Below are 18,870 nucleotides of genomic sequence, written 5' to 3' on the forward strand. Positions count from 1 at the left end.
CTGCCCTTTCAGGGAGAGGGGGGTACAAGGGCACCCATGGCATGGTATGCTCTGGCCTCTGCATCACCAAAACCCAGCCCTAACTGGGTATGGCTACTGAACACCCTGTGGCTGTCACTTCTTCCATACATCCTGTTTCTGTGCATCCCATTAGCGTGACCAAAATCCTAAAATGTTAGCCAAAAACGTCGTTCAAATGGGAGGAAGTTCTCTTAACCTAGTTTTAATCTCATTTAGAAAAGAGGAGTAACAGATGGACAACAACTTTGAGGTGTCTGTTGAGATGTCTACAGTAAATTACTCAAGAAATCAAGGCCACGAAACTGTATTGAAAGTACTTTACTCAGTGAACCTTTTTTTTTTTTAATTAAAACAATGTAAATGGGAAGAATATTCTCTTTATAACAAATTTTATCTTTCCTCTGATATTTGCACATAAATCCTAACTGAACAAAATCGAGGTGGTTATTACTAAGGGCACACCCTAATTCAGGGGCAAAAAAAATGAATTATGTCTTTTAATGTTTTAATATATATGTATATATTTAGACCTTCATCTTAAGTAATGTGGAAGGAAATAATCCGTTCTTTTAAAGTGAAATTAGTACGATTGCTCTGGCTTACTGGAAGTTAAAAAAAAAGGACTTAAAATCTACATTTTAAACTACTGAGAGAATTTGGTGTGCTTTTAAAGCTGACATTGGCCTGTACAAGTGGCTGACTAATTTCAGATTCTTCATCAAAGAGCTAGAAAAAGTGTTTGGTTGCAGGATTTTTCTTTTTTTTATGTAATAGTGTATTTACATGCATCTGATGTTGCTGGTGCTTAAGACAGACATGTACCTTTTATACAAACTACTGAGCTAAGTCTAAAAGTGTACAAAGACTATACTGATAACCAGTAATTAATCTCTTCACAGTGAGCTGTCCGAAATTAAGGGTTCGTAGATCTGGGAAAACAATGGCACTTATTCTAGTCAGAAATCTATTTTTAAAAAAATTGATGAGATATATGTAAGTTTGAAAGTCCAGTCTCAACATGAGCTGAAGCTACATATTAATGGTGAAAGTAATACGCTTTTAAATGCAGTTACCCACATTTACCCTTGTAGTCTCTACCACCAGGAAATATTAAAACCTGACTCAATACCTCTGAGGGTGTGATACAAGCTTGAAAATATAATTCAAATGGAAGGCTTACAGTCCTTCATTAATGCATGCTAATGTGACCTTGCTGCATAATGGCGTACAAGGAAGGCTTTTAACATCACCTTTGAAAATGCATTTGAAATGGTTATTCTCTCTGCTGCGTAATGTCCAGTGAACTAGGGTATCTCTTGCTTGCATAGAATGGTGTTTACTGGTGTTCAGATAAGGCTGTTAGTACATGGGGAAAAGTTGCTAGACGTGTGTATTAATAAATGATTCTTAAATACCAGTCTTTCTATGTTTTAGATTATTTTCTTGCCAGGAGATAGAGGTCCCATCAGCCTGTTGTACATGTCCTCATCTTTGCCATGCGTGTATGTCTCACAGAGATGGCGGTTTTCAGTAACAATGTTCCCCGTGTCACTTTAATCAAGAGGTTTCACAGTGTTATCTTGCTGTCTTGTTCCAGACTCCAGCCAAAAAGCTGTGAAAATAGGAAGCACTGAAAGAGACAGTTTATAGGACAGGGTAAAATTTTCTTTGGTTAAGCCACTTCCTTTTCCTTGTCACCTGCTTTATTCTGCCCTATTACTCTACTGCCCACTAAATTTCTTAGAAATATATTTACATTGACTAATTGGGTCAGTGTTCTCTCTTAGTTCTTAGAAATTAATACAACGTATTAAAAATTCCTTCTTTCCTTTGAAGCTTGTGTATTGATTAACAAACCCCAAATCCCCTCTTTACTGATTTTTGTATGACATAACCATTTAGTGAGCAGAGTCTAGTCCCTTTTACAATCTTAGTCTTTTAAAAATTGTGCAATATATTTTCTCTTAAATACCTAATGCTGATAGCCGCCCTTCCAAATCTGCCTACCTGACAAGGCAACTATTTTCTGTTTATGGTATTTTATGCAAAATTAACAGAATTAGACAGTAATTCAAAGTCAAGCTAATGGAAGAGCAAACTTAATTGCATAAGGAGTTATAGGGAAAGGAACAGAAAAAGGCAGATTGGTTGGGATAAGTTCACTCAAAAGCCAAGAGGCTGATAAATATGAAAAAAACAAAGTAGCACTTAATGCAATGGGAGAGTCAGGAGAATGGCCTTGGAATAGACGATGTTTTGGATGTCTTTCCTTGTGAGTCAAAACATTTGTGTTTAGAAGTGTGTGTATGTATGTGGTGGAAAACAGGCAGGGAGAAGGAAAGGATAATTTCATTATCCCTTTGAAAAGGATTGCAATATATGTATAGTATTATTCAAGCAGTTTATTTTCTGTGCTAATGGCTATTTAGCTTGAGTTTCCGCTTTCTAACTAATGTGCTCAAAGGCTACATTAAACATCTCTGTTCCTTAATGCTTCAGGAATGCCTGAGTTGAGTTACAGATTTTATTTCATGTTGATATTTTGGTTGGGAAAGAGATTTTTCTGAGCGCGTTGTTGCTCTTTTTTCTCTGATGGAAATAATTATGGTGGTATAGAAAGGATGCAATTCTTGGTGTAGATTTTTAGTATCTTACACTGATTATGGGTAGAAGCTATATTGTTCATTCCAAATAAGGAATTTCAGGTTTCAAACTGGAAAAAAAAAAAAAGGAGGATCCTTTTTATAGGAAGCTTTGAAGTCATTCTTCAGGCTCTGAAGGCCTTTATAACCCAGTTTTCTTCTGCCTGGGATTGGAAATAACATATATGAATAAAATCTAGTTTTTCTCATCGTGTTGAAGTTTGAGACTAGATCATCTGGCTTTAGTTTTGGTTATACATTAAAGCTAATGGTAAAAATTAGGGACTAAAGTTGCTAATAAAGATTACCTAAGAAGTTGTTATTGATGTCCTGAATGTGAGATGCCCACGTTCTGAGCTAATATTAGGGCTCCTCAACGCAGGTATTTCTAACCTGCACAGTCCTGCTGGGCTGCAGGGAATGTGTTTAACGTAAGAGACATTTACACAATACCTTTAAACATGCATCAAAGCAGGGGAGATCAAACCAAACACACACTTTTTGGGAGAGCAATTTCCTTTTATTTAAAGGAAATGATACTGCTAGTATTTCTCCTCGACCCGTTTTTTTTTCCAGCTGCAGACAGAATAAAAACTGCTGTGCTTTCCTGGGGAACGCAAGGAGAGGGGTTAGTATTTGGTAGGGAATCTGATCCCGTGAGCAGCTAAGCATTTGCAATTCAAATAAAACACTTCTTCCATGCCTGAAATACACTGTCATGTACATACACTTAGCTCTTTACAGATCATAGAACTGGCAGATTTATTGAAGTAATCTGTATTAATCTGTCATCCAGATCTTGTTAGATTCAGAAGAAGAGAGAGTAGTCGGCGTAAAGTGTCATGGTTACTCTGACAACAGCACCAAAATAAACACACAGATGGACAATGTACTAGCCGTTTTTTTTAAATACCAATTCTGCATGGAATATTAATTATTAGCTGTGTCATGGTGTACCATTTTCTTTCACTGTTTAAGCACATTAAATTGTTAGACACGCTTTTGCGGCCTAGCAAGTCTACAAGATGCATAAGCCTGTTCTGTTGCTGATATAAAGATGAATTGCAGATTGTCACTGGGGGAAAAAAAAAAGCTTGCCTGTTATCATCAAAATATGTGTATTGATCAAAACACTACTTATTTACAGGTATGTAGATGTTATTCAGATTTTCACAGCAACATAACAGCTTACTGAAAATTCACCACAACGCAGCGGGGAATGTTCCCTGTAGCTGTTTTACACGGCTTTGTCCTAAATTCACACAGAGGGAAAACCACGCGTGCAGGAACGCCCTTCCTCAGTAGTAATAACAAACGGCCACTTAGTTTGTGAGCAACTCAAGCAAGCGGGTTACCCGCTGAAGGCTTGGATTTACTAACGCCGGACTGCAGCTCAGCTCTTCCCTCATGCCTCCGCCATCTCGCTCATGGCCACATCCCCTCCTTTCTACAATTATTTTTCTTATCTTTGCCTCTTCCGCTTGCTTCCCTGTGCGCGCTCGGCCCGAGGCAGGCCCCGGCCTGCTTGGAAACCTCTGGCGAAAGATGTTGCACACCTTCCTTAGCTGGTGAATCACAGAGCTGCTTCGTCTATCTCCGTCCTGCAAGTCGGTGCTGGCGCTCACGCCGGGCGCATCCCAGCCCTTCCAGAGCCTGGACCACATCCCTGAAGCGCCTTTTTTTTTCCTAAGCGCCAACAACGCAACTCCCTCAACCTTTTGCTACAGGTCATGTTTTGCTGTTTCCCGCACTGGTCGCTCTTTGTCTCGGGAGACGTGGGGCAAGCCCGACCCTTTCCTTTCCCTTGTAACGGGTGTGAAGGGTTTCGGGTAGCACTAAAGCACCTAAAACCCGCGCCTCCTGGAGCTGCTGGGTGGACCCCCCCCCAGGCTGACGGCTGTTGACCACCCGGAGAACCACAGGGCACGAAGAGACGCGGGGGGGGCAGCCCGGCTGGCAGCAGGAACACGCGTGGGCGGCCACAGAGCGCTCCGCCCGGGCGCGGCCCCGCGGTCCCGGGGCGGCCGGCTCGTCCCCCCGGCCCCGCCCCGCGGCCGCGGCGAAGGGCGGGCCGCGCCTGCCCGGGGGCCGCCCCCATCGGCCGCGGGAGGAAGAGGAAGAGGAAGAGGAAGTGGCGGCTCTCGGGAGCCGGCGGCAGCGGAAGGCTCGGCGGCGGGCGTGGGGAGCCCGAGCCCAGCCCAGGCCCTTCCCCGAGCAGCGGCGGACGACGATGATGAGGGCCGCCGGGCTGCTGTGGGCCGCGCTGTGGGGCCTGCTGCTCCCGCCGGTAAGGGGCTGCGCTGCGCTGCCCGAGGCGCCGGGGCCCGGCTCCCGGGCGGGCCTGGGCCGCGCCGCGCCGCTTGTGGCGGGCCGGGCCAGTGGTGCGGGGTGGCAGTGGGGCCGGCGGGGCCGCCCGCCGCTCCCCCTCCTCTGCCGGCCGAGGGGCTTCCTCTGTCCTCCTTATCCCCCGGTCCCATCGTTCCCTGGAGGACCCCGACCGCCGCGGGCAGGGTCCGGTCCGCGTAGCTCTCGCCTCCTCCGGCCGGACTGGTGTGTGCCCCCGCCGCCAAACGCCTCCGGGCCGGTTTCGGGCCTGCCTTGGGCAAGGACCCTCGGTCCCGTCCGCCCCCCCAAGCCCCTACTCTCTCCCCCGTGCCCGGGGAGCACAGGCCAGACCCGGGCTCCGGTCACGCGTCGGTGGGTTTGGATAACAAATCTCCAGGGTGCCTGGGTAGATAAACGCTGATGTTGTTTCTAGAGGTATTTAAATTAGGGTGCTGGGGAAGGGGGGAAGCTCGTGGTGTGTGTGGGTGTCCTGGCTTTTGGCATGTTCATCTTAAGTGCCATTTTGGTTCCTGCGTGGGACATCTTTGCAGCTTCTCTCTGCACACAGGTGTATATTGCTGTGGAAATTTGGTAGATTGCTTTCTGCCTAATGGAGTAGTGTGGTGGGTTGCCCCTGCCTGGGGGCCAGGTGCCCACCAAAGCTGCTCTATCACTCCCCTCCTCAGCTGGACAGGGGAGAGAAAACAAAGGGCTCATGGATCGAGATAAGGACAGGAGGAGATCACTCAACAAATTACTGTCACAGGCAAAACAGACTCAACTTAATTTATTGCCAATCAACCAGAGCAGGGTAATGAGAAATAAAACCAAATCTTTAAAACACCTTCCCCCCACCCTTCCCTTCTTCCCAGGCACAGCTTCACTCCTGAATTCTCTACCTACCCCCTGCCAGTGGCGCAGGAGGATGGGGAATGGGGGTTATGACCAGTTCATCACACATTGTCTCTGCTTGCTTCATCCTCCTCAGGGGGAGGACTCCTCACATTCTTCCTCTGCTCCAGCATGGGGTCCCTCCCATGGGAGACAGTCCTCCACAAACTTCTCCAACATGAGTCCTTCCCACGGGCTGCAGTTCTTCACAAACTGCTCCAGCATGGGTCCCTTCCATGGGGTGCAGTCCTTCAGGAGCACACTGCTCCAGTGTGGGTCCCCTGAGGGGTCAAAAGTCCTGCCAGCAAACCTGCTCTAGTGTGGCCTCCTCTCTCCATGGGTCCACAGGTCCTGCCGGGAGCCTGCTCCAGCACGGGGTTCCCACGGGGTCACAGCCTCCTTCGGGCATCCACCTGCTCCGGTGTGGGGTCCTCCCCGGGCTGCAGGTGGATGTCTGCTCCGCCGTGGACCTCCCTGGGCTGCAGGGGGACAGCCTGCCTTACCGTGGTCTTCACCATGGGCTGCAGGGGAGTCTCTGCTCTGGCGACTGGAGCATCTCCTCCCCCTCCTTCACTGACCTTGTGTCTGCAGGGTTGTTTCTCTTGCATGTTCTCACTCCTCTCTCCAGCTGCAGTTTCTGTGCCCTCTGCACCTTTTTTTCCCTTCTTAAATATGTTATCACAGAGGCGCTACAACTATTGCTGATTGGCTTGGCCTTGGCCAGTGGTGGGTCTGTCTTGGAGCCAGCTGGTATTGGCTGCATGGGACATAGGGGAAGCTTCTAGCAGCTTCTCACAGAAGCCACCCCTGTAACCTCCCCACCGCTACCAAAACCTTGCCACACAAACCCAATACAAGTAGTGAAATGGGGAAGCCATAAACCTCTGTGATCTGCTGAAGCAGTGTGAAGGGCATATCTGCATTAAATGCTGCTCCACTAAGTCGTTTTGTTGTTGGGGTTTTCTTGTTTGTTTGTTTGCTTGTTTTTAACATAATTTTTACCTTGTTTTGGTAAAGCAGGATGCAGAGTACTTTCCTGTGTAGGAAGTCACCACTGGATATGCTCAACAGCAGGTGCACAGCGCAGTTTGTTAATGCCTTGAGAATGTCTTTGGGTGAAGTAGCTACGAAGTGCTCCCTTGCTGTTTGAGAGTCCCATGTAGCCGTCGTTAGTTGTGTTGGGGTTTTCTGAAGAGTAGCTTTGCTCCTTAACCCAGTGGTTTGCTGCTGCTGACAGGGGAAGGGGCTTCTCCTGCCCTCCTGTAAGACTCCAGCCCTGTGTCCTGCCTCCTCCTTTGCTCTACAAATGCAGGTATAGTAGTGGTGAGTTTTAGACCAGGCTGTTCAGCCTCAAGAACGGTATCCTGAGACTAACAGTGTGGGGAGTTAGCTCTCGGGAAGGTAGTAGTTTTCAGGGAAGGACCACTGCTGCTCTCTGGGCACGGGCACCGGTTCCCCTGGGTCGCAGTGTCCGGAGGGAGGGACGGTTTGCGTGTGTGTCACGGGGATGCTGGCAGAACTACGAAACGATGCTTGTTCTGTTCATGGCTATTTTTTTTCCTACCTTTTTAGGTTTCTGTGAGGTTTATGTTGTTACTTGCTACGTACAAAATACCTTCTCCCCGTTCTGTAGCTTTGTGTTTCTTCTATGTCTTATCTAGATGCCAGCTGTGATGCGTATTGTAAATATAGGCTCGGTTTGGTCTCTATGTCCACTGGTTCATATAACTTCCAGTATTCTAGGTGGTGGGGTTACTGGTGTACTCCAAAGCTTAACAGTCAGCCCAAGGTTATATCCCTGCAGTGACAGGGACATGTTAGGAAAAATAAGAATTAAGAGACGTCATCTTCTCTATCAAAGATAAGGAATTATACAATAAAAGTTTAAAGGTGGTAAAGGAAGGAAATATAATGAGGGAATCATCTGTCAAAAATAGGAAGAAATTTGTTTGAAGGTGAGAGGCCATTGGCAATTGTTTGAACCTGAAGTGAAAGCAGGAGATGATGCCCCTTTAGGTAGGGACAGCTGTCACGCCTCTACTCCACACGGGAACATTTTTATGCTGGAGCAAGTCAGCCTATGGAAGCAGGTTAATCTTTTCAGGAGCAGTTTTGTGGACACACTCTTAGTCTTCTACTTAAGTAACAAGATTGAAAATGTGCTCAGTAAGAAATTTTTACTTTGCACATATGCTGAGAGTAAGATTTGTTTTGTACGCTTCAGTGGCGCAGCTGACTGCAAGGTCATGTACCCAAACTGGTAGCCCTTGTCTGTTGTGAAAGAAGGATACTGAAGCAATTGGAAAATAATAAAAGTTCAGGTGGATGCAGCAGGATTTCAGTGGGGGTGTTCCAAGTGAGGTGTAGCATGTAGCGTTTCTCTTCATTTTTAACTTCTAAATGCTGTCTTTAGAGCTCAGCAGTGAATACGTGAGGGTAAATGTCATGCTCTGGTCCTCCCTCCCCCACCTCACGAGAAAGAATTGTGTTCCCTGATTCATCCCCAGAGAAGGGAAGCTTGCCAAACAAAACCTGTGTATCAAATAAGCAAGTAGTCACTCCTTCTAGGTAGACTTACACTTGTGGAGCATTAACATTTGATTTCCTGGAACCCAGAAAACACTTACTATTCTACTTTGTGAAACAGAAAGAGCTTTTAATGGATGGAAACATCGGGGTTTTGCACCTTTTGGAAGTCTTTATTGCTTTTAATTTGCCATTAGTTTGTACTTTTAGGTGAGTGCACTTAAGAGGGAAGCTTGATAACTTTTGTACTGATCATAAATCATGAAACAACTTATTTTACCTGACAGCTGAAGAACTGTTATATGTTAAACAGTTAATGCGCTCAGGCCCTTTGACACAGTTCTCCCATCAGATGTTCATGTGTTATGGCCAATATAATGGATTCCTCTGAAGAAGGTTTTTTGCTATTCAAACCAGGCAGACGTAAACCTCTGAAACAATATTGTCACATGTTTTTCTTTTCTCTGTAGTTCTCGCTGCAGAATACTGATACGCCAGCCTGAGGAAAAATGCCTCTATAGCACTGTTAATGATTAGCATTGTATATTTGACAAATATTTGGGCTTTCCCCCCTTACCCATGCCTACTTCTAGCTTAATATATCAATGTTCTTTCAGACAAACCTGGAATTTACAACAGGATTTAATTTTTTTAAAATCTATTCATACTTCCTAATATTGAGGTCAGTTTCTCTCAAGAAAAAGTCAAAATGAGATCATCTCCCAGTTTTCTTAAGGTGACACTTCTTTGAGATACAAATGATACTTACTTGTTTTCACTACTTTGCAGCTGTAGCTACATCTAATCCTTAGTCTGTTCATTTATCTCCTTAGATACCTGACCTTTATTAGTATATTAATGCTTGGGGAGAAGTATATATCCCTAAAATTATCAGAAGTTTTAAAATTCATATGTATTAGTAAATAACAGAAATCGTAGTACATGAGGCACTCTGAGAGTACTCTTAAGAGACACCAGTATTTCCTTAACTACGCAAGTTCTTCTTAAAGTACACTAGTTGATCTCTTTGTGTTTACAGTTATTTGATGAAAAATATTCTAGGAATTGCCATATAATACCTTTATTAGTAGGGGAAATTCTAGATTCTGCAAGCAGGGAAAGACTTTAATCCACTTTTCCATGTACTGTTTTAATTGCTTTCTATGTAAAATTTTACACTTTTGGAAAGTACAGAATAAAGAGTCTGAAATCATTTGCCTGGGTTTCTTGATGGGATTCTATTTGGTGACATGAACTGTACAGGTAACAAATACATTGTATTTGAAATGAGGATAAGCAGCATTATACAGTGACTAGATTCTTACTAGTTTTCCATCCTTCTCTCAAGCTACCCATCTCTCATGGACTCAATCATTATATAAAATAATTAATTGAATAAATTCATTTTCTTCTAACAGCTCTTTCTCTTCCTAACAGCTTTTTAGAAGAATGCCTGTATACTGATATTCTGAACTTTGTTTAGTTCAGAACACCCTGGTTTATTGCAGGTAACTGCAGATGAGGGGATCCTGCATGCTTCTGGAAGTGGTGTACCACCAGTAACGAAGGATTACTGCATAATTTACAATTCTAATTGGATTTCTCTTCCAAAGAGCCTGGACAATGCTGTAAGTAGTTTATAATCATACTCCCTAAGAAAACTAGAATGCAGAATGAATTTGGGTCAGCTATAAGTGGTCTTCAAAATCTTGAGTTAAATAGGTGCTACAATGAATATTTACCTTTTTGGGTCATGTTCCCGCCCCCAAATATCTGTAGCAAACATTTCTATAGTTTAGAAAGTCAGCTTCTAAAGTTTACAAACATGATGCTCTCTCTGTGCTTAGAATCGATTTGAAATATGTTTACATACTCATCTGATATTGTTAACTTTTTTCTTCAGGTGTTATCAGTATGTCTAAGTTTTAGATTTGGGTGTGAAACTTCTGTTTATTTGTTGACAAAAATGTTGTAAACTTGTGAAACAGATGTCTTATACTGGTTCATCAGTTTGATCTTCTGTTTAATTGTCTTGAAAACATGGTGGAATAGGAGATTATCTGGAATCTATCATCACGCTGTATCTTCTGAGTGTGTTTCTTTGAGCCAAACTAGGGTGTGAAGCATAAACAAATTTTCTTTAGGCACTCTTCATATAAACAGGAAATACTTTGTGTTTGGAAGTGATCAAGGCACTCTTCTTTCCCTCCTGTCATTCATTAGCAGGTTAACTCAATGTAAAACAGAGTAAAAATCATTTGTCTGCCCCAAACATCTTTGCTGTGCTACTTTGGCCACTGGAATGTCTTGACCAAAGAAAACTGACAATAATTTAAAAATAATTGTCAATATGAAATTGAACTTTGAAATAAGGATAGAAGTGGTTTTTTTTGTTTTTTTTTTCTTTTGTAACAAGTAATATGTTATCAACCTCGCCAACTGTTTTTGAACAAGTATTATACTTCAGAACTCTGGTTATGTTGTATCCTTCAGTGTTCTTTTGGCTTGTGAAGCCTGGAAATATCACAGAGTGTACTCTGGATTCCCCAGAACTACAAGCAGTGATTTTACTATATAACCAGTTTCTTACATTTAAATTACAGCAACAACTGCTGTGAAATTGCATTTAGAAACAGCCAGATATTTCCGCTATATGCTGCTCTAAATGTCCCTCAGTATTGCAGGCTGCAGAAACTGCTGCTCTGATTTTATATTCCTGAATTAATGATTCCCTTCTGTTACACCGCTTTCTGGCAAACCTCAAATTAGGGAGCGTAGTAGTCTTCTAGATGAGTTTGCAGTATCAAATTTCCTACTTTTATCATGTTCCTTTTCTCTCTGCAGACTTCCAGGACTCTGGAAAACCTGACTTCTACAGTACTTTGCAGTTCTTCTGAAGTTCCTTCTGGCTTAATGAAGGACAAAGCAGTTGTAGTGATGAGAGGAAACTGCACTTCTTTGGAGAAAGCAAGAATTGCACAAAGTTTGGGTGCTAAAATGCTGTTGATTGCCAGTAAACCTAGGCTGGTAAGTTACAACATATAGTTTTCTTCTGCAGTGAAATAGTGTCTTACCTATTTGGTCCGATGCAGTCTTGTGCAGGGTTAGCTGAGAGAAACCCCAACAGCAGAGGACCCTGGCAACGTGTGGGATTCCAGCATGAGTCATTAACCTTCCCCACAGAGCGCTGTGTTGGCGTGACTGCTGTTCCTGAGACAGAGGGTCGTTCCGAGTTAGCTCTGTGCAATGCTGTGTTATGTCATCTAAAAGTATCTACAGCTGAATTGTATTTTTAATCTGCTCCTTGTATCTTTAATCATGTTTCTGAATGCAAATGCTTGTCTTTGTCATTCCCTAATTTGAGTGTACTCTGAACTCCCTGTAATCTTAGGTGATACTGTTTTAGACACGCGTGACAAAAATAAGGTAGGAAAATGTAATCCAAAATTGGAAATTAAAAAAGGCATTTTGAGGTACCTTTACAGGTACTTCTGTTGCTTTTTTGTTCTTACAGCTGCAGTATGCATGTACAAATTTTGCAATTTGTGAATTTGTGTGATTATCATGAAAAGTTAATCTTGTTTTAAAAGCATAGAGAATAAAAACAGTTTTGATTATCCCTTGTAATACTATAAAAACACAAGAACTTTATGAATCTGGATGTGTTGGTAGTATCACCTGCTTTGATTTAAGTAGAACTGTCTTCATTAATCTTTTGCAAAAGGTGATGCATGAGCTCTTTTTTTTTTTCCTACACATACACTGGAATTTAAAGGATAATCTGCTTTTGGGGATCTAACCTGCTTTGCAAATAGGCTCAACATACTTATCACTGACGCTTTCTCTTTTAGTCTCCTCTTTCAGATAACAAGACTGATTTTGAAGATGTAACTCTTCCAGTTGCTCTTATAAGATATAATGACATAGTAGATATGCAGCTGGTAAGTAATAAACTTCAGCATGTTATGGTTTGTATAAACTTAAGTTTTTGGACAAATAGATAAAATAATTTCAGGTCAGATCTGGATGTCTGTGTGATTTGAATGTGTGTAGATACTGCTTTCAGTTTCACAGGAGGGGATGGATATTAAGTCATGGAAGTGCTAGTCTTCCTAATTCAGGTTAATTTGAGAGAATGATTAGTTAGAAAACTAAGAATGGGAAACGTAATACCTAACTGGAGGGAGGGTAATCTTAGAAGTCTTGCTGGTAAACAAGATAAGCAGCCTTCCAGTAGACTTGTATGCAATTGCAGATGCCTGACATACGTCAGGAGCTATAGCCTGAGTGGGCTGTTCCTTTAGCACAGATGGTAGAACAGTTGAACTTGTACCTACTGGCATATCTTTCAGGCAAGCAGTACCTTATCAGGTTGGATCTTGAGGAAGGTGTGAGGGTTTTTTTTGTCTTTGCCAGATGATGATCGCTCTCTTTTACAGCATGACAGCATCTGTTACAGAGCAGTTAGGCAGTATAGTTTGAGTTTCTGCTGATGAGTTCATGGTGAGATGCCAAGCGTTTGTCATTAAAATGTGGCAGTTGTGGTATCTCCTACACTTTATAAGCAGGGGAGTTTGTTTTGGGGGTATTTGGAGTTTGTTTTCCTTGACATGTAATATTAGGATACAGGATATTGCAGAGGGTTTTAAAGAAAATAGTATCTTTTCTTCAGTGTGGCCTTTTCTGTTGTTATTGTTGTTTTGTTTTTTATTTGGTGTTAAATAGCTTTGCTAGGCAGGAGTTGCACTGCACATGTTTTTCTGTGAATAGCAGAGGCTAGTGCTGACCTGTGTAGTCTTAGCTTCTTGGATTGAATTTGCAAGCTCACTTCACCATTTCTGCTCTTAATCTTCAGAGCTGCCATGGGAGGTTGTCTTCGGTAAGTATGCAAACTGAAACGGTGCCTAGATGTATAGGACTTTGGTTGTTTACTGTCTGTTCCCATTAAAGATTGGTTCTTGCTGAGCACTTGCCGAGCACTGACATGACTGAAGGTTTGTGATGACTATCCTCAATCTGCTGTAGTCTTGATGAATACTGTGTTTTGGTTCAGGTTGTCCTCTGTCTTCAACTTTGTTCCTTCAAGTAAGACAAGTGGTGTTTGCTTAGTTGAGTGGTTTAAGATATGCCCTACTAACATGAAAGGGAACTAGGGCAAGATTAGATCCCTAACTTGTTCTAAATCTTCTCAGCACCACTTTATTGCCTAGTGCTGCTTGGAGTGGTGTCGTGTAGAATCACTTCTGTATAACTCTAGTAATCCACCAAAGTAACTTTGCTAGTACTGTGCCAGGTGTTGAATAGTTCATAGTGCTGTTGAATCAAAGAATTCAGTTTTGTCTTAGAATGTGAGTCATGAAAGTAGTGAGGAACACAGCCTAGACTACAAGTTCTGATGTAGTTTTTTGCTAAAGCCTTCTGTCATGTCACTGGCAGCTGTTGTTTTGAATGGCACGTGCTGCTTAGAAGCTGGCAGCCATTGTAGTCTTCCTACTACAGTTGTATTTCTGTTTTAACTCTTTTTAAGGCTTCTAACTTTCTCCTTTTATTTACAAGAGACAGCACCAGTCTGAGGGCAGCTAGATTGTGTAAGCATTCTTTCTACTTTTTCTTAGAAGACTTCATCTCTGTTAGCTTTCACCATTCCAGTCAGGAATAGTACGAGTCCTGATAGTGATAGCAGAGTGTTACAAACCTTCCAGGAAATGGACAGCTCTCTTGCAGAGTTACCTGATGTGATGTATTTGGTTCTAGTGCTCCCTGTGGTGGAAGTTGAGACTCTGCAAGTTTTTAGTGAAGAGCAGAACAATAGGAACAAAAGGAAACAATCACTCTAGATTCTAATGTGAATTATACTTTATAAGATTTATGAAACCTAAAGGGAAAACTGGATTAAGACGTGTTGGAATTGAATACTAAAAATGTATAAGCTTTTAGGTTTCTTGGGTTTTTTTGGCGCTTTTTTTGTGTCTGTCTGTGTTTTGGTTTGGGGTTTTGTTTTGTTTTGTTTTACGTACAGGATGCTGTAATTTGAATACGGGTTTTTTTTGCCTTTTTCTAATGTTATGTTCCACTTCATACAACTGCAATGTTTCACTAGAATTTAATTTAATTTCTTGTTTTCTGAACTTCCATAATTTCAGGCAAAGGAATTATTCTGACTTCTTTAGCCTGCAGTAAGGTTAATATCTGTAATTAGATAATTCAGATGCTGAAATGAATCAGCTTTCTTCACACATGGCCAGTGTATTCCACTACACTACACTACACAGCTTCCCATTCAGTCTCTCCACTGCCAGTTTGATCTTTCTGTAGCCAAACCTGTCTGGTATGTTCATCTCCTCTCCCGCCTGTATCCCACATGCAGGCTGTTAACAAATCTGTTTTACTGCTGCATCTCTGAAGTCGTATGTTCACTGCAGGATTGCTTTAGATGCCTTGACTGACTTTGACTACAACAGCAAACCTTTCTTTCCTACCACCTTTCATTTCCTGTCAAATTATTATCCTTTCTTTGTTTCTTAAGTCTCACCTTTTAATCAAATGGAAACATCCTGGTTTTGCTTTCAACATTTTTGTACAATTCGGTATCAGTTATATCTCCATGTTCCTTCCCATCTTCTTCAGTGTCCTTCAGCTGATTGTTTTTTTTTTTTACTTTGGTCTTAAATTTTGTAAGTAGCGTGAAATTGCTTTATTTTCTTTTGAATCCATCTCAAATCATGTACGTATAAAGCTGCTGTTTACTAACTTTCTGCCACCTTGAGTTTTCACTGTGTCCTGTCTGAAGCATTGTGCCTGTATCTCAACTGAGTTTTGTGGTTTCAGGAGCTAGAGGTAGACCTCTGCTGACATGTTGGTGGACCTGTGAGTTTGTATTTAAAGCTGATTGACTCACATAGGCTTTCCTGCAGAGTAGATGTCTTTGATAGTACTTGGTATGTTTGGGGGATGAAACACTTGGGCTAGAGGCACAACTTCTCAGAAGTGTTGAAAGAATGCAAAGTAGTACCATTTTGCCTTGTGGTATCCATATATTTCCACACAGTAGTAATAGGGTTGATTTCAAACCCGACCATCCTGAAAGGTAGCATGGGAAGCATTGCTTCTTTACAATGACCAAGGCAAATATGTGGCATGTCTTGTGCAGTAAGTTGAAAACTTGCTCTCAGCATTGTGTAGGTTAAGAGCAGGAAGTCATGATGGGCATCTTATTGGAAAATAAGCAATATAATTTCTTTATTGTCCTTATGAACCAACTTGTATGTTATTTTTCAGACGCTTGGAAATGAAGTTAATGTGACTCTGTATTCACCACCTTTGCCAGAGTTTGATTGCAGTATGGTTGTCATCTTCCTAATTGCTGTGTTTACAGTGGCACTAGGAGGCTACTGGAGTGGAGTAGCAGAACTGTAAGTTTGTTAAACGGAACTACTTAAATTACGTGGAGTACAAATTTTGTGAAAACTGTCACTATGATCAGTAAGAAATTATGTTCCTTTAGGTTGGTAATTAAAAAATGAGAAGATCTGGGTGCAGTAAGCTGCTTTGCCATGAAATGCTTGAGCACTGCAACCTTTGAAAAGTCAGCATAGATCTTTCAGGAGCCTTGACTAGTAGATTGTAAAAGTCCCTGAGGGCTAAGGCAGCTCTTGGGAGGAGGAATGAGTTAACATTTTGACAAATTACCAAATACCCTAGATATTTTAAAGATGCCTTTAAAATCCAGTGATCCAAGAGGTACATACGTAGTTGTATGTAGTGTCTACTTTGGCAGGGATCTGTACAACTGCTTCCTCCCAGCTGGCTGACCAGCACCCTCTGGGATGTCTCTGCACTGGACTCCTGTCACTAGGAGCACTGGGGAATGCGATCTGGTTGTGTCTGGGTGGCTTCAGACAGTTAAAGTCCAACCCAGGCTTATCTGCTTCAGCTTTGTGTGTTGTCTGGTGGAGCAACAGAGCCAGGGACAATAGCAGCTCTAGGACTAGGCAGGGGCAAGGAGGCAGCAGGAGTCCCTTTGCAGGGAAGGGGATGGAGTGGAAGTGTAGAAAGTGGCAAATGCAGGGAAACGAGGGCTGGTAAGGATTTCTGCACTGTGCTTGAGGGGTGTGTGGCTTTTAGTGAACTGAAGCACACTCACTGTACAGAACTGTTTTTAGTCTGGGGTTAAACTGGATATAGCTGGCCTTTCAGAGCATGGTATTATTCTGCAGTATTTCTTGGATGCCTGCATATGCTGAATGGGCCAGTGTTTGTTGCTACCTAGGGTTTACCATCTCAGTGGTGTTCCAGTGCTTTGCTCCCCAGAACAACAGGGAATGGATTGTATGTGATAACAACAGCTTCCTCTTTCCCACTAGTTATGCAAATCTAGTGATTTTAAAGAGATTAAAGTAGTAGAAGGGAGGTTGTGTGTTTCTTTTTTTAAAGGTTGGATCTGATTATGCTTCTTTTTTACCCTGCAGTGTTATAGGGTGTGGCTGCACTGAATGCTAAAATAACAAAATGTGATGCTGTCTCCCATATTGAAAAATACCTAGATGTAATTATATTAAACTTTTTAAAGTGCACTTTCATAAAACTAGGGTGAGCTTTTTTTTAAAAAGCTGCTTATTCAAAGTGAGAAGGTGATTCATCTAACAAAGTACTTTATTCCTGTGGGTTTTTCTCTTTTGAAGGTAGCGGTTTCAGTGCTGAATTCAGCATTTTGTAGGTAGGTGCTGGGATTCGTCAGGAACATGCTATCTGATGGGCAAGTTGCACTAGCGTCTGTACTAAAGAGTAGTAGGGATATCTGCTCAAAGAACAAACACAACAATTTAAGTCTCCTTATTTTGCATGGTGAGGTATAAATATGGAGTATGTATGTACAGAAATCATACTCCCAGTGAAAATCCCCAATTACACCCCCTCTCTTTCACTTACTCTCTAATTATGAGGTGTAAGGGTAAAAGAACTGGTAGTTAGCTAGCTTCATCCTGCTAACATGAATGGGATTTGCAGACACTTAATTTCTGTAGTTGAGGTTTTAAAACAGTGTGTTAATACCCATGATTTTGATTTATCATAGGCATATTGATCAGATTGACTACGTTTAGCCCAAGAAATTTTGTAGTCAGAGGTGATGCACTAATAAGAGTTGAGTGCATGCATCCTGAAAAGGAGTTTAAGAGTTTTGATATTGGACTACTGTTCCTCACATGGGTCAGGGTTTTGGTTTGGGGTGGTCCTTAAAGTTGGCAATCACCAGACAATTGGGAAGGAGGGCAGTTAAGATTCTTTTATCTTGTGATCTCTGCTAGGTTAGAAGTGCATATGTCCATTAAAAAAATGGAGAGAAATTCAAACAATAAGCATACCATTTTTCTGTATTTTTAAGTCTAACAATGATATGAAGGATTAAACTGAAATGCTGTCAGTCTAAATGCTTTATAACCAACAATTCTGGTCATAGTAAAACATTTTCATAATCTGTCATCTGAGGTAAATGCATTTGTTTTCTTAAAACAGTGAGAATTTGAAAGCAATAGCAAGTCCTGGGGAGAGAGAAACAAGACGGAAGAAGGAAGAAAATGTTACTTTCACCCCTGTGACAGTTATCTTGTTTGTTGTCATCTGTTGTGTCATGCTGGTCTTACTTTATTTCTTCTACAAATGGTTAGGTAAGAAACAATGGATAATTTCATTTGACTTACTTTTCTGCATGATCTTATTAGGTGTCTAAGTCTGAAAAGCTAGATATCATAACTAAAAACAATGTAATTTTTTAAATTGTTCCCTCCATGCATGAATCGAGGGTTGAAAAGATGTAGTTGTTACTTGAGAGAAGCTTTCCTCTGCTCTCTTACAAAGGCTGCCTTGACAGTGCTTATTCTGAATGAAGTAACGTGGAGGAGAGGTGACTAGCAACTAGTAAAAAACATATTTGATATATGTCAGTGTTCTTGGGAAGATCGCAATGATAACTTGGTAGTGTTTAGAGTGAAAGTTTTTGTTCAGTATTGCTACATTGATGTTCAGTTTGTGGTTGCAGTGCCCTAACTAAAGTACCAGGCAAAATGGCATTACCATAATAGAGTAAACTCAAGCATACTAGCAATAAGCTAAGTTCTTGAATCATGTAATTCCAGTAAAATATAGTTTCCAAACTGTTGGTTGATTTTTTTTTTTTTCCCCTGCCCTCAAATCATGCAACCAGAAAATGTACACTGTTTTAAATTATACTTTTTGGTACAAACAATGTAACTTTAATTCTGAAACCTTCCTAAATTCACTCTTTCCTAGATTTTGTTACCAGTTAACCTCCTGCTTCTGCAAAAGAAACTTCACCATCCTGACTTCTGATTTTGTTTAGCTTTTGTTATCTTCACTATGGGCATTGTTTACTAAACTTGTCCCACTAAAAGACTTTTGATGTGATCAAAAGGTTTAGGTTAAAAATGTCCCCTGTTTACTCTGAGAT

The 18,870-nt window shown here is 41.7% G+C and overlaps 1 protein-coding gene across 4 annotated transcripts in view; it reads left to right on the forward strand.

Moving 5' to 3' along the window:
* Positions 1 to 4,784: 4,784 nt before the first annotated feature.
* The window catches only part of SPPL2A (signal peptide peptidase like 2A), a 28,239-nt gene continuing 14,153 nt past the window's right edge, over positions 4,785 to 18,870 (forward strand). For 3 of the 4 annotated variants that reach the window (XM_030014818.2, XM_030014820.2, XM_030014819.2), the window contains exons 1-6: positions 4,785 to 4,950; positions 9,914 to 10,033; positions 11,250 to 11,432; positions 12,257 to 12,346; positions 15,684 to 15,817; positions 17,919 to 18,070. In XM_030014818.2, the coding sequence (XP_029870678.1) occupies positions 4,894 to 4,950; positions 9,914 to 10,033; positions 11,250 to 11,432; positions 12,257 to 12,346; positions 15,684 to 15,817; positions 17,919 to 18,070 (736 nt within the window). In that variant the 5' untranslated portion in view covers positions 4,785 to 4,893. Of the gene's footprint in view, positions 4,951 to 9,842; positions 10,034 to 11,249; positions 11,433 to 12,256; positions 12,347 to 13,260; positions 13,285 to 15,683; positions 15,818 to 17,918; positions 18,071 to 18,870 lie in introns of all 4 variants that reach the window. The other variant, XM_030014821.2, reaches the window with a different exon arrangement.

Source organism: Aquila chrysaetos, chromosome 5, assembly GCF_900496995.4.
Source record: "Aquila chrysaetos chrysaetos chromosome 5, bAquChr1.4, whole genome shotgun sequence".
Lineage (NCBI taxonomy): Eukaryota > Metazoa > Chordata > Aves > Accipitriformes > Accipitridae > Aquila > Aquila chrysaetos.